The sequence below is a fragment of the Caretta caretta genome, chromosome 2 (assembly GCF_965140235.1).
Source record: "Caretta caretta isolate rCarCar2 chromosome 2, rCarCar1.hap1, whole genome shotgun sequence".
Classification (NCBI taxonomy): Eukaryota; Metazoa; Chordata; order Testudines; family Cheloniidae; genus Caretta; species Caretta caretta.
The window spans coordinates 75,893,992-75,916,004 of record NC_134207.1 but is presented as its reverse complement, the minus strand read 5'-3'; the positions used below and the strand labels follow the sequence as shown (position 1 = coordinate 75,916,004).

The window sequence follows — 22,013 nt, the reverse complement described above, 5'->3', positions numbered from 1 at the left end:
CTCTTTGTTAGGCTAAATAGTTTGAGCTCTTTGAGTCTATTGCTATAAAGTCTATTGCTATTGTTTTGTAATCCTTTAATCATTTTTGTGACTGTTCTTTGAACCTTTTCCAATTTATCAACATCCTTCTTGAATTGTTGACACCAGAAGTGGACACAGTATTCCAGCAGTGGTTTGACAAGTGCCAAATATAGAGGTAAAAGAACTCTATTCCTGTTTGAAATTCCCCTGTCTATGCATCAGAGGATTGCATTAGTCCTTTTGGCCACAGCATCATACTGGGAGCTCATGTACAGCTGATTATCCACTGTGACCCCAAATCTTTTTCAGAGTCCCCCATCATGTAAGTATGGCCTACGTTTTTTGTTCTTAGATGTATACATTACATTAAGCTGTATTCAAATGCATATATATTTTGATTGCGCCCAGCTTACCAAGCAATCCAGATCACTCTGTATCAGTGACCTGTTCTCTTCTTTATTTATTACTCTCTCAATTTTTGTGTCATCTGCAAACTTTATCAGCGATGATTTTATATTTTCTTCCATATTAGTAAAAATGTTAAATAATGTAGGGCCAAGAACTGATAACTGTGGGACCCCACTAGAACCACACCTGTTCAATGATGAATCGCCATTTGCAACTACATTTTGAGACCTTCAGTTAGCCAGTTTCTAATCCATTTAATACATGCCATCTTAATTTTATATTTTTCTAGTTTTTAAATCAAAATGTCACCTGGTAGCATATTATATCTATACTATTAACTTTATCAACCAAACATACAATCTCATCAAAAAGAGGTTTGATAGGATCTATTTTCCATAAACGCATGTTGGTTGGGATTAATTATATTACCCTCCTTTAATTCTTTGTTAATTGAGTTCTGTATCAGTCACTCCATTATTTTGCTCAGGATCGATGTCAGACTGACAGGTACATAATTACCTAGGTTGTCCAATTTAACCTTTTTAAATATTGGCACAACATTTGCTTTCTTCGAGTTTTGTGGAACTTCCTTGGTATTCCAAGACTTACTGAAAATCAGCATTAACAGTCCAGTGAGCAACTTTGTCAGCTCTTATAAAACACTTGGGTGTAAGTTTTCTGGACATGCTGATTTAAAAATGTCTAACTTGAGTAGCTGCTGTTTAACATCCTCCTGAGATACCAGTGGAATGGCGAGAGTATTATATGATATGACTGCATCATCTGCTTTTTCTCAAATACTGAACAGAAATACACAGAAATGTATATTCAACACTTCGCCTTTTCTGCATTATTATTGATAATTCTACCATTTCCATCTAGTAATGGACCGGTGCCATTGTTAGGAACAAGTACAACCATTGTAGCTGGTAGCCTGTATGATGGTAAGCATTTTTGCAGTTTAAAAAAGTGTGTTTCTGAGCATCCACAATTCTGTTGCTGTGCAGAATGGTGGTCTTTAAGAGCTGGTGCCCAATTTGAGAGTGGTAGTAGAGTGACTCTGGAGGCCTGCTTTTTAAGTTGGACTTTAAGGCACAGGAAATGGCAGCAATAGTGCAGAGCCACTGGTTAATTCTCTCTGCATCATATTTTCCACTTAAATGCTAAAAGGTGTCATTGCATATTGTGGGTATATATAAATATGTAGGTAAACCCTGATTTCCCTTTCACCTATATTTGGTTGAAAAATACTGAATTTAATAATTTTGGTAGGAAAAAGAGACTTTTTTCATGAAAAATTTTGCAAAAAGTTTCTCCATTTTTCCAACCAGATGTTATCCAAAATGCCCTTTTCCACAGTCTCATGGTAGAGTATTTTATGTCCCTACATAGTTACAAAAATTGTGGCTGTCCTCACAGAGACTTTTACTTGTAAAGTAATATAATATAAAATTAATTTTCTTTTAAAAATTTGGAGTTTGTATTGCAACCTAAAACTGCTTGCTTCTTGTCAGTATTAAGTGCTTTCAAAACCAATGTTACACCTCAATAAATAAATAAATAAATAGCGATGACAAGATGTATTTTCTTACAGCCCCTTGTCCTCTTGTATGTAATTCCTTTTAAATACCTTTCGGGAATTCAAGGCCTGTTTTTCCCCCAAGACAAAAATAAAGGCACAAAAGGAGTTGAATAGTGGTTCGTAACAAGTGTATAATTATGTGACATAATGCACTTAATTTAGAGGAGCCTTCACTTTTAAAGCTGTGTGGCCTTTTTTAGTAATGTGAGATACTATTGTCAGATCATACAATGTATTACTTTCTGGGTTAATTGTGCTCGGACATATAATTTTGTATTTAAGAAATATATGTGGTACTACACAGCAGCGATGTAGAAATAATTATTAATAGTTTTATAAATAGGAGAAAGAAATAATGGATTGGCCAATTCAGTGCCTTCTCAGGTAACAGCAGCTGTGTGGAGCAGAATGTATCCATGTGAATATTGTTGTGTCACTCCTGAAGTGCCAACAACATTCATATTCTAATGGAACTGCAAAAAACATAACCACATTTTATTGCCATGCAGATTCTGCAGTGGGGGAACCATCAACAAAGGAGTTAAACTAGACCTTGGTAGAAAATTCGTCGTCAGTTAAGTTTTGTATTACTGTTTGGCATTATGAAAACAATCACTGAGGTTTGACAATTTTTTTCTTAAATAAAAAAAAATACTCTTAAAGTTTCTGGTTTGAATTCTTCAGAAAAGATCTTTGTTTTAGACTTACCACTGCCATTCTGCATACTAGAATTCTAAACTGGAATTCAAACCCTGACAGAAAAAATATAAAACTTTCAAGAACTCTTTGGAGTTCCACTTCATTAATGCATCTCTGTTGGACAACATTTCTTAAAGACCATAAAAATTAATAGTATATTTAAAAAGTGCTTTATTGGCATGTTTCTCCAAATTCTAATTTAGCTCTCGCTGTCTCTATGGATGGGATATAGGAAGTAAATACTCCCTTTGGCTTCAGAAATGTAAATTCTTTCTGCTTTTTCAATTCAGGTAGAAATTCATCCTCTGAGATACGCAATACACACAAAGGTTTAGAAGCATGATGCATGATCTAACACCTTGGGACTGGAGGACTCTCGGTCCTCTTTTTAAATCTGGTAGAACATAGGAAAATTCATTCTGAATTCACTTGGCTGTTATATTGATAGGAGGATTTAAAACAATTTTTTTTCCTGTCACTTGTGACACAGTCTTTTGTTTGGAACTAGAATATTGGTGAGGAGAGTAGGGAGAAGAGGGGATGAGTAATCTGATTTTTTTTTCCCCCTCCTAGCAATTGGATTCTTCCTTGTTCCTGGTTTGCTCCATTGAAGTGGAGGAAAGTTCAGTGTTCGAAAGCAGGACACTACTTCGTTGTCCTGCTGCAATCCTTTAATCCATTTCCTTACTACTCTTAATTAAAGTAGCAATAGCTGATAGTAGGCTTTCTTATTCATAAAAAATGGAGATGGAAAGCGACTTGGGCTGGTTGGAAAATAAGAATTCTGTTTCACAAAAATGTTGAGGTTTTGGTATATATTTCCATTCTGTTATGGAATGAAACCAAGACCTTTTGGGTTTATATTTTTTTAAAAATGAAACGCCAAAAACCAGAGTGGCAGGGGGAACACAGAATAGCAATAGACCAGTGATTCGGGCACTCAAGTGGAATGTGGGACGCCCAGGTTCAGGTCCCTTCCTGATTCAGACCAGGGACTTGAACCTGCATCTCCCACATCCCATGTGAGTGCCCAAACCCCTGGGCTATTGGCTGTTCTCTCTCAATTTTCGTGATGAAAGTTTCACCAAAACTTAAGTTTTCAGGGGGGGTGCTCTGCCTGACTTAGAGCAGAGACCTGGCTCTCCCACATTCCAGGTGAATGCCCTAGCCACTTGTCTATGCTGGGGCATGCACTCTATTCCCAAGGTCAAAACCAGGCAATATTTCCCAACTAAACCTTTGTTGAAACCAATATGCTTCTGCAAAAAGTTTTAATGTCAGCAAATGTGCATTCTCTGCCTAAAAATTTATTGAAAAGTTCCCATCTAGTAATAGAAATGACTGACATGCTCATCCAGTCCTTTTCCCTGGCAGTACAGGATTGTTTTCTCCAGTAGATACTTTGTCCAGCTAAGTTTTTGTGAGACAGTATCATATAGAATACAAATATAATAAATCTGGTGCTCACTGTTTACTAATGTTGTGATTTTTGTCAAAGCATGACTAACTCTTAACAGACATATTTGTAAATGCTTTTTACTTACTGCTTGTAGTTATTTTCCTTCTAGAAACTGAATCCCACACGCCTTGAAGTCAGATGGGCGTGTTGCCATGGCCTTTAGTAGATGCAGGGTTCAGATATCAGGCATAGTAATTTTTTCCCCTGTAATAAATGATCCATTATCTTACTAGATATAGAAGTTAGATTAGGGTAATTGTCAGGATCATTTTTATTTCCTGTGGGGAAAAATTGTATCGCATTAACTTTTCTCCAGTGTTTACTCCTGAGGGCATTCTGCGCCAAAAAAAAATTAAATTCTGTGACAAAAACATAAAAATTCTGTGCACAGTATTTTAAAAATCTGCCAAGTTGTGCAAATTTTATTTGTCAAATAAATGTGGAGGCTCCAGCATGGCATTGGGGAGCACAGGCCACTGGCTGCACAGAGGTGGGAGATCACTGTGCAGCTTCCCCCGAGACACGGACTAAGTGGTGAGGCTGCAATCCTGACAAGGACCGGGTCTGCCCCTCTGTGCCAGATGTGGGCAGGCAGGCTCAGCAAGGCAGGATCTAAGTGTGGAGGCGCTTAGTGTTGGGGGATCCGGGTGTGGGAGAAGATTCTGTGTGGGGTAATCTGGGTGCGGTTGACTCAGTGGGGGATCCAGGTGTGGGGGTGGAGGAGGAGATTTGGATGCCCAGGGGCCTTTTGGGAGGTTCTGGGTGCAGTGATAATGGGACTCTGCAAGGGGGTCCAGGTGAAAGTGTTTGGGGTTCAGTAGTGGGCGGTGTCTGGGTTTGGGGGGATAGAGTTCGGCAGGGGGTCTGGGTGGGGAGGGCTTAGTGGTGGGTCCAGATACTGGGGGAGTGGGGCTCATTGGGGGGGGGGGTTCTGGTGCAAGGGGGTGAGGCTTGGTGAATCTGGGTATGAGGGGTCTGGATGCACAGGGGTTGGGCGGATAGCAGAGCAGATCTGTGTATAGGGATCACTCCCCCTGCAGCTGAGGAGAGAGAGATGCAGTAAGTCTGGGGGACAGAGTTTGCAGAGCTTGCTACAGCCAGGAGAGAAATCTGGGAGTGGGTCTACACAGCCCCGGATGCCGTACCCGGGAAGAGGAAGTCCTGGTGTCCCCAGCACAGCTGGGACTAGCAGCCCTGCCCAGTGCAGGGTAGGAGCCATCAGCCAGGTCTTCCCAAGTCCTTCCCCTTGTCCCAGTGTGATTTACCTCTCTGCCGGCTGCCCTGGGCACCTGAAACATACTGCTGGGGACGGTTACATGACCACTTTTGTGGATTTACTTTGCTTCCACATCAGAAAGTAATTTTTCTGTGGGGAAGCAAAGAAGTCTGCAGGGGACATAAATTCTGTTCATGTGCAGTGGTGCAGAATTCCTCCAGAAGTAAATGTTTCAGCATAATTAGATTCAATGGTTAGAAGTTAGAATTTCAACCTTAAAATAAGATGCAGTTTCCTAATATTGAGGGTATTAAACATTGGAACAGCTTACCAGGACAGGTGGTGGACTCACCAGCTTTAAGAGTCTTTAAGACAAGTTTATATATCTTTTTAAATAATTGTTTTAATCCAGCTTCTAGGGAAACAAATCTATGGCCTGTGTGCACAAGGGTCAGGTTGGGTGGTTGTGATGTTTCCTCCTAGCCTTCGAGTCTGTGCGTCCTGTTTATTCTCTTGCTTCATAGTCCATGGAGAGAATAGGAAGCTATGTATTGCTCTGATCAGGCTCATGCCATTTTCAGATCTGCATTAAGACAATCACTATAAATAAATCTCATGCTTCAGAGCTTTAGCTGGCTGGCGGCTGGGGTCAGGAAGAATATTTTTTCCCGCGGATGAACAATTGGCCGACTGCATTTTGATGTGTATGGTGGTTGAGGGTTTTTGTGGGTTTTTTTTCTTTTCTTTTTGCCTTCCTCTGAATTATCAAGAATGGCCACAGTTGGAGGTAGGACCCCAGACTGGGTGGACCAGTGTTTGAGATGATATGAAGAATCCTCTTTCTGAAATGGTTGGCTGGTGTATCTTGCTCATATGCTCAGGGCATAGCTGATCGCCAGATTTGTGGTCAGGAAGGAATTTTCTGCAGGTCAGATTGGCAAGGATCTTGGGAGTTTTTGCCTTTCTCTGTGGTATGGAGTAGAGATCACCTGCTAGGAACACCTGAGCGTCTCTTATCAATTCCCTGCCATTCCAGGGACATCAGGCATTGGTGGCATCTTGGTCTCCCCTGTTTTCTGCCTGTGGCATGCAGCAGTTTAGTCTCTGAGGACTGAAATGCTTTAGTCTAACCCAATTTACTGGTTCAACATGGGATTGTAGGTGAAATGTAATGGCTTGTGATTACACAAAGGTCAGACTAGAAGATTTTCTAATGATCCCCTCTGGCCTTGAGCTATATGAAAACTATGAAATCTTTGTATATAATTTTTCTTTAGTTTCTGGGTGCAGTAAACTTGTTTAACGCATTTCCTTTATGCTATAGGTTTTGTGGCATTAGATCAGATGATTTGCACACCGTATGTTCAAATTTTTCAAGTATTCCATTATCTGTTCTTTTTCAATAGCTAGTTCTACAAGATCTTGCTTCTTTTTTTAAAGTTTTCAGACTTCTGTATTTTTCTTCTTGAATATAGATAAAAAGGAGTTTAACATGTCAGCTATTTTTACTACTTCTTAGTTTAGCCTCTCTTATTCACTGTAACCTCTTTGGTTATCATTAACTCACTTTGCTTTTCTGACATCCTCCTTTTTCCTTTAAAGCTTTCACTGATTGAGTCCGTTCTTCCTTTTCTGTTCTCAGTACAGATTTTCTTTAACCTCAAACTTTTGAATGTATTTTATAAAGTCACAGTATCTGGCCAATTCTTATTTCTTGTATTCTTTTTTCAAAGGAAATTTTGACTGCTGTGCCTTAATTATTTTGGGCCATATCCTCAGTTGATGTGAATTGGTGTAACTCCACAGTGGAGCTATGCTGATTAACACCAGCTCAGGATCTGACTTGCTGTCTCTTAGGATTCTACAGTCTTTAACCACAGCGGTGGACTATAGCGCTTAATCATATTGCACTTCAGTAGATTTCTCAAACCCCCAAAATTGGCTTACCTGAAATCTGTTACTTCTGCATTATGTCATTCCATTCCTTAATAAAGTGAGTCTAGATAGTGGTCACTGGTTCAGTGCTTTCCTATTGTTCTTTCATTCTCAAACAGTTCCTTCAGATTAGTTAAAAATAATGGATCATGGGCAATTTCTCCTCTAGTTGGAGTGGTTTCACTTTCTGGATCATTAAATTGTTTTTTGTGTAATTTAGGAACTGTTTCTTTAATGTAAAAAGAAAAGGAGTACTTGTGGCACCTTAGAGACTAACCAATTTATTTGAGCATGAGCTTTCGTGAGCCACAGCTCACTTCATCACTTCATCATGGCTCACGAAAGCTCATGCTCAAATAAATTGGTTAGTCTCTAAGGTGCCACAAGTACTCCTTTTCTTTTTGCGAATACAGACTAACACGGCTGTTCCTCTGAAACCTTTCTTTAATGTCTTACTGTTATATTTTTTTTACCCAACAGATGTTTGTTAAAATCTCCCGTGGGCACTAGAGCCTAAGAAACTAGTCTAGAATTTTTTGTTTTGTGTCCTGTTCTCGTGATCTCTAAGTGGTGTCCACAGTAATTTCTGCTTTGTTTTTCATTCCTTGCATCTTTACCCAAAGAATTTGTACACCATATATTTGGTCATCTAAATGTATCTCTGTAGGAGTATATAGAAACTAAATTCTCACCTTCTTTATCAGTTCCTCTTTCTTGGATGTAGATCATCTTCTCTCTTTGGAATCTCCACTTTGGTTCACGCTAGACCCTTGAGCTGATCAAAGTAATGCTTGACTCAGCCTTGGTCCCTTTACGTGTGTGGGGTGTAGAAGCTCTGCAGCGACAGTACATTAAGCTTTGGAGCAGGAAAGGAAGTAGCATATTACTTGCCAGCAACTGTTTCTGTTGTATTGACTTTGCAGGGAAATGCCATTGCTGTGTTCAGACAAAAAAGAGAAGCAGCTTAAGGCACCAACCCTGCAAGGAGAACCACCCAGACAGACACATGTGTCCTCACTGAGCCACACTGAAGTCAGTGGGGGTCCTTTATAGTTTTCCCTGCAGGATTGAGGCACCCAGCTCCCAGACTCCACCTTGATCAGTCTATCTGTTTTCACTACTTTGCATTTTAAAACATGTTCTTTAGTTCATAAAACAGAGTATTATGGGTTAGGTCATAAGCTGTGAAATGATTAAATTGGTAAAACTATGCCGGAGAGTGAGAGCAGCATTAGTTGTAAATCAGGAAAATAACAAGGTAGATATGGTTAAATATTATTAAATGTGGCTGTGACATCTGCTTCCTTCTCTATTTCCAGATTTGGGATGGAGGAGGGCAGTTGGAGTTATGTTCATAGTTAAAATTAGTGTGCTAGCATGCTGAGAATTGTGATGCTTTGCATTAGCAGATGACAGAGAAAGCAATCAAACGTTTATCTCTTAGCAACCTGAAAGGATATGTATAATGAACTGTACTGAGCATGAGGTACCTTTTGACCTGAACAAATTGGCTCCTACTAAAGCCCTTTCTGTCTGGTGTTTTTATCTTTGTTGTAGTTGCTGTTACAGGAAAATTATTATAGATGTGATGTTACACATTTTATTTATTGTAATGCATTTTATTTATTGATTTTCCTAGCTAATAAATTATTAGCTACTGTATTTCAACATGCACCCATGAAATTAAAAAGAAAATATGTCCAGTATGCCATAAAAAGAGACTCAATACTAAATTGTTTTAATCACTTATTGCAGATGAGGTAGATCAAATAATATTTTCATAATGACTCTGTTTTACATATGTAGAAAGTAAAAATCATTACTATTTTAGCACACCCACCATTTTCACCCTTTTGATGCCTATAAAATAACATTTACAGGGTTTTTGCTGCTTTTGTTTTTATTGATAATGTTATACTAGTTTTTTTTCTTTCTTTTTATGTTTTTGTTAAGGAAAATTGTTTTTCTCCACTCTGCTGTCAGCAAGTAGGGTATATTAGATGTCCTGAGAACTAGGTTTCTTCAGCACAGATAAATATGATAAAGTTACTGCCTTTGTTACATTTAATTAGTTTGTTTCTGTACTGTATTCCAGGAAGATGCACAAGAACAATAATGATCTGGATTTTTGATTGTGTACAACAATTCTAGGCATATTAGGCCCAAGGTAGATGGCTGTGATTAAACCACATCAATCAGTTGTAAATTGAGTGATCATCAGGAATACTCATGATTTATGAAGTAGGCACATAGATGCTGGATTAGGCCACTTGAATTTACAGTAATGACTATACTGAAAATGCTGTTTTAATACTAGTAGTTGATTTCCTTTGTTATTCCCACTTCCTATCCCTTCCCATTCCCCTTAATTGGAACTCTATTCTTATGTAATCTTAGTTGAAGCTATTTCTGACAGTGTCTTCTGCTACCATCGGCTTATTTTCTAGATGGGAAGTGATGGAGTTTTGCGCCTCAGTAGTTCCGCTCTAAATAATGAATTCTTTGCATATGCAGCACAAGGGTGGAAACAACGATTGGCAGAAGGTAACTCTCTACTTGTTCCAAATATTTACCAAATATTAATTTTTATGAAGGATGCCTTTTTTTCTTAGCCAAAATAAAAAAAGATGTATATTGAGAAATACTTTTAGAATGGAAAATGCAGTACAGCAGAAATTCAGCAACACTAATTGCTGATTCAGTTTTGAATTTATTCTAGAGAATCTTTTTTCAGTTAATAATTTTATAGTTTGCTATGGCCGCTTATTTGAGCAGTTTAAAAATAACTAAATAGGCATTTCCATCACTGTCAGCTTTGGAAACATAAATGCATGTGACTAAATCCCACCAACATACTTTGGAAATACCGAAGTTATATGCTAATTGCAATCTTGCAGGTCACACTCACCTTTGTTTTGCATTGAATTATTGTTCAGATGGCTATAAGAAAGAACAGTATATCTGTGTATCTTCATACAATATATAATGGTCCCATATTAGAGTAAACCTTGACAACTTTTATTCAATATGTTAGTATTTGTTTTTTAGGAGAATTTACTCCAGAAATGCAGTTGCGCATCAGACAAGAGATTGAAAAGGAAAAGAAAACAGAACCTTGGAAGGAAAGGTTCTTTGAAAGGTTTTATGGTGAAAAGTAAGTATTGGACCAAAAACCATTTTGTTTCATTTCCTTTTAGAAGGAAATGAAAATATTGTTCTGTGCTTCACATAGTACAGTCAGATATGTTGTAAAACTTAATAAACCAGTTATCAAAGGCAGTAGTTCCCCAATATAAGAAAGTGTGGGTACAATTATAGTGGCATGGCAGCGTTTACATTAAAAATGCATTTTATGGGGTTGAGAACTCATCCACAAACCTTCATTCTGTGCAGAATTTAAGACATGGCGTCTGAACATGGGAATAATTTTTATTTTAAAAGTATTGTAATAAGCCAGTTTTTGCCTGAAATTATAAACAAAGCTTTTACAAAACCAAAGACCAACAGAGATGTTTCTATGACATTTTTAAAAAGTCAGTTCAAAAAAATAAGTCTCCTAAGGGTGTTTCTGACCCAGATATTCCAGCATTCTGTTAGTGCACACAATAGGTAGGTGAAATTGACTGTAGAATAAGTTGACAAAACTGAAACGGAGTAGTCTAATTTTATTTCCTGATATGAGGTACGAAAACAAAACAAATATCATAAGAGGGGTAAAGTGAATTAGATGCATTGGACCAAACGCTCAGCTGGTGTAAGTCAGAACAGCTCTGATGTCAGTATAGCTATCCCAGTTTACAGCAGCTGTTTACAGCCCTTAAATTCTTTCTGTTTTAAAAATCTAATATAGGTAAGGAAATTTGTTAATGTTTTTTAAACCTGAGAATGTCCTTTTAAATAGCTTCTAAAAAGTCAGGCCAGTGCTCTTTGACTTATGTAGATGTTAAAATATAGAATTATGTTGAGTTTTTTTATGTAATTTTTTGTGCACTTGTAACTTTAAAGTGGCTTCAGTTTATAACTTAGAAAATACATCCTATGTAAAATTTGTGTGGATAATATATGGGTTTAATAGACAGAAAAGGCCCAAAGGAGCCATTATAATGTGTGGGATTGTTTATATTTTAAAACCGCTTTTGTTTACTTAAGCAGTCAAGGACATTCAGAGACCAAAACCTACATATACATAAAATCAGGAACTAAAGCATTGTGCCTGGCCATTACAGGATAGGTGCTACCTTGCACGATCCATTGATTTCACACCAATTCAGTATTTAGGTGAAACAAGGCAGAAGATTAAAAGACTGAATTTCAAGTTTAACTTTACATTTCCTTGCTAGCAGCTTCCTCACAACATGAGCATTATCATTTTATTTGTTAACATACTGTGATGCCTTAGTGTAACAGAACTGCTCTTTTTGATCAAGTGGCAAAGCATTTTCCTTGAAAGCCTGGAGACCAGGATATAGTCCAGCTGTAAACCTCTTTATTTAAATATATGTAAAGCTAGCCATTTGTTTATGGAGTCTGTGGCCTTTATGCATGTTAATATATAAGTCAGAGTTACAGAACTCTGCTCTAAGAGGAGAGCTGTTTTGAAAGGTTGCCTTGGGACTTTCTGCTGTAATTAGAAGCTTAAGCACAAACGAAGCAAAATTATTAGCTTATTTTAAAGGACAGTGTTCCAAATGCACTGATGAGCAACATGTCCATGGGGGGTAGTATTAATTATGTTAAAAGGAACTAGCAGACCTGCCTTGCTAGCTGAAAGTTGGGTACCAAGGCCAACAGATAAGGTTCAGTCTGCAATGACAGTGACACATGGCAGTACTGAAGGTAGGTTTTTGACATCCAGCTAGGAATACCGGGTGTCGTCATACTCACAATTTCTTCTGACCATTAGACTGAACCTGTTTTTCTCCACCTGTTCTGTTTCATGTGCATGTTTCTTATCTGGCTAATCTGCGGGCATCAGCTGTTTCACCCCTCTAGGTCTCTCTACTTCTTGACTTGTCTCAAGTGTTGTTGTCTTGGTGGACTACTGTTTGTCTGGCTACATCTTTACTCGAGTTCAGTCTACTTGCTGCTTACTACCTTGTTATGACTTGGGTTTTTTAAACTTGTTTTGAATATGGTTTGGATTGAGTGCCTTCAAATACTTTGATTCCATTGAAATGGAAGCTCTTAGAATCATAGAATCATAGAATATCAGGGTTGGAAGGGACCTCTGGAGGTCATCTAGTCCAACCCCCTGCTCAAAAGCAGGACCAATCCCCAATTAAATCATCCCAGCCAGGGCTTTGTCAAGCCTGACCTTAAAAACTTCTAAGGAAGAAGATTCTACCACCTCCCTAGGTAACGCATTCCAGTGTTTCACCACCCTCCTAGTGAAAAAGTTTTTCCTAATATCCAACCTAAACCTCCCCCACTGCAACTTGAGACCATTACTCCTTGTCCTGGCCTCTTCTACCACTGAGAATAGTCTAGAACCATCCTCTCTGGAACCACCTCTCAGGTAGTTGAAAGCAGCTATCAAATCCCCCCTCATTCTTCTCTTCTGCAGACTAAACAATCCCAGTTCCCTTAGCCTCTCCTCATAAGTCATGTGTTCCAGACCCCTAATCATTTTTGTTGCCCTTCGCTGGACTCTCTCCAATTTATCCACATCCTTCTTGTAGTGTGGGGCCCAAAACTGGACACAGTACTCCAGATGAGGCCTCACCAATGTCGAATAGAGGGGAACGATCACATCCCTCGATCTGCTCGCTATGCCCCTACTTATACATCCCAAAATGCCCTTGGCCTTCTTGGCAACAAGGGCACACTGCTGACTCATATCCAGCTTCTCGTCCACTGTCACCCCTAGGTCCTTTTCCGCAGAACTGCTGCCTAGCCATTCAGTCCCTAGTCTGTAGCTGTGCATTGGGTTCTTCCGTCCTAAGTGCAGGACCCTGCACTTATCCTTATTGAACCTCATCAGATTTCTTTTGGCCCAATCCTCCAATTTGTCTAGGTCCTTCTGTATCCTATCCCTGCCCTCCAGCATATCTGCCACTCCTCCCAGTTCAGTATCATCCGTAAATTTGCTGAGAGTGCAATCCACACCATCCTCCAGATCATTTATGGAGATATTGAACAAAACCGGCCCCAGAACCGACCCCTGGGGCACTCCACTTGACACCGGCTGCCAACTAGACATGGAGCCATTGATCACTACCCGTTGAGCCCAACAATCTAGCCAACTTTCTACCCACCTTATAGTGCATTCATCCAGCCCATACTTCTTTAACTTGCTGGCAAGAATACTGTGCGAGACCGTGTCAAAAGCTTTGCTAAAGTCAAGAAACAATACATCCACTGCTTTCCCTTCATCCACAGAACCAGTAATCTCATCATTGAAGGCGATTAGATTAGTCAGGCATGACCTTCCCTTGGTGAATCCATGCTGACTGTTCCTGATCACTTTCCTCTCATGTAAGTGCTTCAGGATTGATTCTTTGAGGACCTGCTCCATGATTTTTCCAGGGACTGAGGTGAGGCTGACTGGCCTGTAGTTCCCAGGATCCTCCTTCTTCCCTTTTTTAAAGATTGGCACTACATTAGGCTTTTTCCAGTCATCCGGGACTTCCCCCGTTCGCCAAGAGTTTTCAAAGATAATGGCCAATGGCTCTGCAATCACAGCCGCCAATTCCTTTAGCACTCTCGGATGCAACTCGTCCGGCCCCGTGGACTTGTGCACGTCCAGCTTTTCTAAATAGTCCCTAACCACCTCTTTCTCCACAGAGGGCTGGCCATCTATTCCCCATGTTGTGATGCCCAGCGCAGCAGTCTGGGAGCTGACCTTGTCCGTGAAGACAGAGGCAAAAAAAGCATTGAGTACATTAGCTTTTTCCACATCCTCTGTCACTAGGTTGCCTTCCTCATTCATTAAGGGGCCCACACGTTCCTTGGCTTTCTTCCTGTTGCCAACATACCTGAAGAAACCCTTCTTGTTACTCTTGACATCTCTCGCTAGCTGCAGCTCTAGGTGCGATTTGGCCCTCCTGATTTCATTCCTACATGCCCGAGCAATATTTTTATACTCTTCCCTGGTCATATGTCCAACCTTCCACTTCTTGTAAACTTCTTTTTTATGTTTAAGATCCGCTAGGATTTCACTGTTAAGCCAAGCTGGTTGCCTGCCATATTTACTATTCTTTCGACTCATCGGGATGGTTTGTCCCTGTAACCTCAACAGGGATTCCTTGAAATACAGCCAGCTCTCCTGGACTCCTTTCCCCTTCATGTTAGTCCCCCAGGGGATCCTACCCATCCGTTCCCTGAGGGAGTCGAAGTCTGCTTTCCTGAAGTCCAGGGTCCGTATCCTGCTGCTTACCTTTCTTCCCTGGGTTAGGATCCTGAACTCAACCAACTCATGGTCACTGCCTCCCAGATTCCCATCCACTTTTGCTTCCCCTACTAATTCTTCCCGGTTTGTGAGCAGCAGGTCAAGAAAAGCCCCCCCCCCCAGTTGGCTCCTCTAGCATTTGCACCAGGAAATTGTCACCTACGCTTTCCAAAAACTTCCTGGATTGTCTATGTCTTGATAGCTCCGATTCTTTATGAGCTATTTCTCAGGTGTGTTGGCAGCAAACTGGATCGCACCTTGGGATCTGACCAATTTTCCTTTCTAGTCAGTTTGGTGATTTTGTTATGGCCTCAGCTGAGTTAACTGCTTATAAATATTCCATTACTTGGCTCTCAAGTTGCATCATCTACCTGGAGATTAATCTTTAATAAATTGAGAATCTTTGGGATCACCCTGTTTAAACCCCCTTTGAATTCATAGCTTTAGACTGTACCCAAGAGCCCTTCCATCTATTTGCCAGACTCTGTGTATTACATAACACATAGCAAAGTCTCCTTCCTGTTGTTCACATTCATCCATTTTATTTTCTGTTTTCTCCATGAACGTTCTGCTTCTCTTAGAAATAGTAAATCTTTGATCAACTGATGTACTTAATCATGACCAGATGCTGTGTAATTCCAGATATATTAACTATTAGCACGTTTAGAAAAAACATGATTGTCACCTGATGAATCTGACTCCAGTGGTCTGCAGTAACTATCTCTTGTCCCACTCTCAGAGATTAAAGTGGCTGTGGTGATGCTAACAGGTTGTGTTATCTCAAGGCACTGGCTTTCGACCTGTATTCTCTGAATTTTAATGCTATTTAAAATTCTTAAGTAAATGCCAAATAGTTTCACTGATTTCCCTTTAATATGGATTACTGTATCATCCTCCGTGTACCTTTGATGGCTATTTTTAATTTCAAGACTGGCTGTCCGACTTTACCAAATAATTCCACGCTTGCCAATTAGAAATAGTTTCAGTACAGTGAACACCTTTACCATCAATCTAATACTTTCCATCAGGGGTCAGCAACATGTCTGTACGTGGAAAAACTTTGAGGTCCATGATAATTTTTCAAAAAATTGAATGACTAAATGGCATAACCTCCCCCCCACAACCCAATGTCCATCACTAGCTACGGTAATTTTGTCAAGTGTCCGTCGCACAACATGGTGGTGCCGACCCCTGCTTTCCATGCAACTGCAGTCTTGGTGTCTTGCTATCTTTAAAACAGTGGAAAGACCAGCCAGTTATGCAGGCTGCTTTTGTCTTAGACTCTGTGATCTTAAGGCTTTCCTTTGTTGCAAGCTTCTTCCTCCACTGTTTTCTGAGCCCATGGGAACATCTTTTAAGTCATAATATCAAAAATAGTATTGCCCTATGCCTTTACTGAATACATGCCATTAAAAGGGCATTGTCAGATTAAAAATAATGGGGTAGATTCAGCGGATTAATCCCTCCTCTTTTTTATTTCCACTGTCTCTCTTCCCCTTCATTTAAATTACTAGGATGCCTGTTTTTGAGAATCATTTCTGTGCTGATTATGTTGAGCTTTCTCTTGCATTTCCTAATTCTTCTGCTGATATGTTTTTTCTATATTACAATATTTTTCTATTCTATATTCTATTTTTCTTATATTCAGGGGTGCTGGAACAATTTTTATAGTGGGGGTGCTGATCCTGGAATGTATTTGGTGTCTGTTACTGCTACTTCAAGCCGGGGGTGTGGCAGCAACCCCAGCACCACTGCCTACATTACTAAGTAATTGGTAGACATTTTATGTCAAATGCTCCAGAATGTCCTCATATTTAACAAGGCTAAAAACAAGGGCCTCTTACTGGCTTTCAGTTGTGCAGTACCTTCCCCACTGCCTCCCTCCCTTTCTTGAGACTGGCTTTGCTTCTCCATTCAAGAGACTGAGAATTCTTTTTGGTTACTGATTATTGATTGATTATTTTTATAACATGATTGTTGTTGCATAGTCAACAATGCCATCTATTCAGAATTCCTAAAGTGTGCTACTAAAAATGTTGATTCATTCCACGATTATTCCATACTTGGAGCTGTTACAGAATTGGTTGGTCTCTAAGGTGCCACAAGTACTCCTTTTCTTTTTGTGAATACAGACTAACACAGCTGTTACTCTGAAACCTTCCTATTTCCTGTCACCCTCTGCAAATTATTCAAAACCATTGTTTGCTTAATTTCCTGATATCCTTCGTTCTTGCACATCACTCACTTGTTTATTCAGTTACGTTGTCTTATTAAATGGAGGATGAGGATCAATCTTCTGTTATTGGCATGTGATTCTGAAGACCATTATACCCCTCTTACCACGACAGCCTAGCATTTGTGTATTCTCCAGCACTTTGGAGTGTCACATTGCTGCTGGTATGGTCACCCATGGCCCGCTCCAAAAGGTGCTGAGTATTCTCCAGCCCCATTATCTTTGTTCAGAAATGAGGGTGCAGGATCATGCTCTCTTTATATTTTCTCTCAGCATCTCTTGTTTCTAAATTCAGTTGTCATTTTTCAGCCTAAACCAATGACTTTTCTAATTTTTTTTACCAATATCTGCAACTCTTAGCTGTGTTTTAGTTTTATTTGTCTGAAGCAATAGAATTATATGTAAATTAATATATAATATTTTAGGTAAGAAAGGGATTAAGAAAACATCCTAAAATGGAAGTGTAACCAAGGGCCCACACTGACTTTTTGCATATAAATGCCTCATTTATTTTTTATTTAAGAATGTTAAAGGTTTTTTTATTATAGAGAAATCTGAGGAGTTGTGTATGCATAGACATAAATATTAAAAAACTGAAAGTTTATTATCTTAAAATAATGCTGCTTTATATGCATCTCAAATAGAATGGAATCAAAAACAGGAGCTTGCCACTGATCTTTTCTTACTTTGTGTAGTAGACTCTTGATTGGAAAATAAATGAAGATGAAATGGGATTCTTTTAATCTTCATTGCAAAAAAAATGAAATGATTAGAAGTTTCTAAATAGAAAAGAAACAGTTAATCAGCTTGAGGCAAGAATGAGTTTCTGAAGTGCAGCTTTTCCTGTTAATTTAGGCAAAAGTGATATTAATAGAAATATTTTTTCTGAACTGTTTTTAAATTTCAAACCAAAACTGTTTTCACTGGATTTAAACAATTCTCCTGCAATACTTGTAGTGCCACTATAGCAGCATTGTGCTGGAATATGAAAATCAGAAAGGGAAATGGAGTATAAATAAAAGTGAAACTAAATGGTTTCCATTTTATGTGCAATTTGAATGAAATGCCAAATGGTTAAATAATAAGTAAATTGCATTTTTAAAATTCCTGAAGTTTTACTAATCAAAGGTAATATAAGTAATACAGGTAAGGAAATTTGTTTTCCTAAATATATAAAGCCAAATCCTCAGCTAGTGTAAATTGCATCACTCTGTTGAATCTACTCCATTATTTTTCATATGACAATGCCCTTTTAAAGGCATGTATTCAGTAAAAGCATAGGACAAAAATCAAGTCATTGTTTACTTCTGTCTGTGATTACATGACATTTTAACTTAAGTGGTTTGTATTTTAGGTTGGGAATGTCAATAGAAGAATCTATGAAGCTCACTTCAGGACAGAACAGTGATGAAGATGAGAGTAGTTTGCTGTGTGGAACTTCTGGTATACCTGGTCCTTCTAAACAAACAACTCTTGAGGACCATGAAGAGAAAAGCATGAAAATTCCACCCCTTCCTGAAAGAGATTTCTGTCAGTCTCTTCGTAATGTGGAACAGGTTCCAGTCAAGGATCTAATGGGGGAATCAGATTCAGAGGATATATTGGTACCTGACGAATCTGTAATTCAGGAAGAGATTGCTGAGGAGGTTGAGACAAGTATCTGTGAATGCCAAGAGGAGAACCATAAAACAGAAAATGAGTTTTCTGAGGAGCCAGTAAGCCCAGCTGGTACTAATGAAGAAGTAGAAGCAGTGCCACTTGCAGACAACTCAGCATCCTGTGTTGTGATGAATGATGTAATTGATACTTTGTCTCACATTGAAATTAAAGTGGAGTTGAAATCAGAATGTCCTCAGGAAGACATGTCAGTTGTGATTGATCAGCTGGAGGATTGCTTATCACCTGCACAATCTGCTTCATCAACAAACTCTGTCAGTGATACAGCAGAGAGGGATTCTGAGTCTACAAAAGAGCTAAGTGCTCCAGAAACACAAAACTCTGCTCTAGAAGGCTCATTGTTCACTGATGGAGGCATTGCTGTTGATATGGAGCTACAGAGTGACCCTGACGAACAGTTATCTGAAAATGCTTGTATTTCTGAAACTTCCTTTTCCTCTGAAAGCCCAGAGGGACCTTGTATCGGTATTGCCTCTCCAGGAGGTGACACACAGTCCACTTCAGAGGAACCCTGTACTCCAGCATCTCATGAAACAGCTTGTTCATCTGAGGCAGCCAGCAGTGAAAATATTGAACCTGATAGTCAGCAAAAGACCATTGAAGAAAGCCTGCACACACCTTTAATGTCAGAAATATCTCCAGTGTCCACTTCACCTGTAACCTCAGAAGTATCTCTGACATCAAACTTACCTTTGACATCAGAGGCATCACCAGCTTCTAATTTACCTTTAACATCAGAAACCTCTCCAATGTCTGATTTACCATTAACCTCAGAAACCTCTTCTGTGTCTTCTGTACTTCTAGCTTCTGAAACATCTATGGCAACCAGTTTACCTTTTCTGTCGGAAACCTCTCCAATTTCTAATTCCCCACAGAGTGAAAGACTTATTCTGCAACAAAGGAAATCACCATGTTTATCTGAAGAATCCCTCTCCCCTTTAAAAGAAGAAACTTCAACCATTCCTAAGGCATCTCAAGAGGAAAATCTTATTGTGCAAGAAAAACTGATTCAGAGTACAACTGAAACTATGAAAATGGGTCCGCTATCGAATATACCTGAAAGTTCAATATTGGAAGAGCCCCAAAGCAAAAATCTTACTCATCAATCGTGCAGATCACATACTGAAATTGAGAAATCTTACATTGCTTCCATTTCAGAACTTTCTTCTCCAGAAGTGATCAAAATTAAAAATCATCATGTTCAGCAAAGAGCGGAAAAGAAAGGTGTGCTCTCATCATTAGAGATTGCTGTTGTATCAGAAGGGACGGTGGGCAAAAGCACCGAACTCCTTCCAGTTAAACCACATGATAAAGTATATACCTCATCTCTAGAAAAGACTTCATTCTCAGAAGTGTGCAGAAGTAAGTCACACAAACAACAAAGCAGTGTACAGATCCGGCTGGAGAGTTCCCATTCGTCTAAGTTATTAGAACCCACAAAATCATCTGAAGTAAGAATTGAAAATAGAGATGCAGAGATCCCGAAGAGGAAGACTGCAGAGCAGCACAGTTTTGGAATCTGTAAAGAGAAGAGAGCTAGAATAGAAGACGATCAGTCTAATCGTAATGCTCCGTTGATGAGTCCATCTGAGAAAGAGCAGCCACCCAGAGAAGAGCCTCGAGTCCCACCCCTCAAGGTAGAGTGGTAGTAAAAGCCTACTGAGTCAGAAGGCTAAAGATTAATTATCTGCTGATTGCCTCTGGATTTGTTTGTTACTCTTAAATATTTGGTATAGGGAGAGAAAGATAAGCAATTTCCAATACCTCTCTTTCTGTGTTGCACAGTTTGAATTACCTCACTTTTGTTGCAAAAGTACTTTCATGTGAGGGCAAACAATCCAAATATATATGACTTAAAAATAAATCCATGGACTTTTCCATTGTTTCTTAGTATATTTGCTAATTCCCCAGTCTACAGTATTCAAGATTAAGCAAGGGCTTGCTCTCTGTCTGTTTTTCTTTGTTACATCAGAGTCATTTTTGTTACAACTGGTCAATTCCTCAGTTCTGCAACGGGACCCAGATTGAAGCCAGAGAGGCTCTATATGGAGTAACAGCCTGTGCTTGCAGATCTCTTTGCAAGACTGGTACACATGATGGCTTAAGTACAAGATTTACCTGTACAGTTAGGAGGCAGAACCTTAGCTGTGAGGGAGAAAGTCTTTATGAGAATGCAAATATCTTTACTGGCAGCAAATTACTGGCTAGATAAATTGCTTTGAACACATTTGTCTTTTTTTAAAAAGTTAGCTCAGTTTGGAAAGTTCTTTTTAAAATGTTAGGACAATAGATTTATTTAGTCTGTTTCGTGATGTCTTGTCCATCTTAGTTTTGTACATGATGATGTTGGCCAAAAGTTAGGCCCAGTCTACTTAACTCAACCTACTGGCTGTGCAGTGTGAGTTCCCAATTATTCAGAGCTGTCCCTTTTTTCAATTATTTGTAACTGCTATAGTAATTGAACATTGCTAATCTGTCCAGGAGGGCAAGTACAGTAAATGTTTCAATCACTAGTACTACAGCATGGAGCAGCTAACAGTAATTGGTGAGCAAGAATACAGTTGGAAGCTAGCCCACTCTAACTTTAGTGGTACTCATGTCTTTTTTGAAAGACTCCAGCCTCATATATGGAATTCTAATCACTATCTAATTACAAAGAAAAGTAGATCAGGGAGAAAAAGGTTTCATAATTATAATTTAAAAAATTAACAATCAAGCAATGGTTACCATTTTATCAATCTTGATGTTGCGAAGTAGGATTGAAAAAAATCTGCTTTTGAGCTGGAAAGCAAAGTGTTTCGAAGTAGCAGTGTACTTGAAGAAATGTGTTAATGTAAGTGTTATTAACTCAACTATTCAAGTAACTGATTTTTTTAAAAAATTAGAGGAGGAACAGAATTATTTAAGAGATTAGTTCTAGATGATTAAACCTTTTGTCTGTAGGTTGCTAGTTCAAACCCAGATGAAATCAGTAGTGTTGATTTTTGGTCACTATCTGCTGGGTATTCATTGGTATATGTGAAATTAGTTTGATCTCATTCCATTTCCCAGATGAGAAGTTTCCACATTACAAAACCACCACCATAACTAGTACTAATTGGCAGAGTCGGCAGACAGGCCAAGAATTGAATTGGCATGTAGAATGACTTGCTCTTTCCCTCAAGGTCAGGGTTGAGGCCCATTGGCAGAGCTGTGTGGGGAAAGTTATGCTGACACTGTCTATGCTGAACTGTGGAGATATATAAAATGCATATTACTACAGGACTGGAACTTTGAGTTACACTGCTTCCTAATAGAAAACCAGATTCTTTCAATCCCACACTGCATCATCAGATTGGTCCCCTGCTGGGAAAATGGCAGCTCCTACCAATAGAGAGCCCCAGAGACATTGAAGGA

At 39.1% G+C, this 22,013-nt stretch overlaps 1 protein-coding gene across 3 annotated transcripts in view; it reads left to right on the top strand.

Annotated features, from left to right (window-relative positions):
* Positions 1–22,013, top strand: part of ASXL3 (ASXL transcriptional regulator 3) — a 157,650-nt gene that overhangs the window by 125,830 nt on the left and 9,807 nt on the right. For all 3 annotated transcript variants that reach the window (XM_048840570.2, XM_048840568.2, XM_048840569.2), the window contains 3 exons: positions 9,768–9,864; positions 10,369–10,474; positions 18,295–20,254. In XM_048840570.2, coding sequence (XP_048696527.2) covers positions 9,768–9,864; positions 10,369–10,474; positions 18,295–20,254 — 2,163 coding nt within the window. The remainder of the gene's footprint in view (positions 1–9,767; positions 9,865–10,368; positions 10,475–18,294; positions 20,255–22,013) is intronic.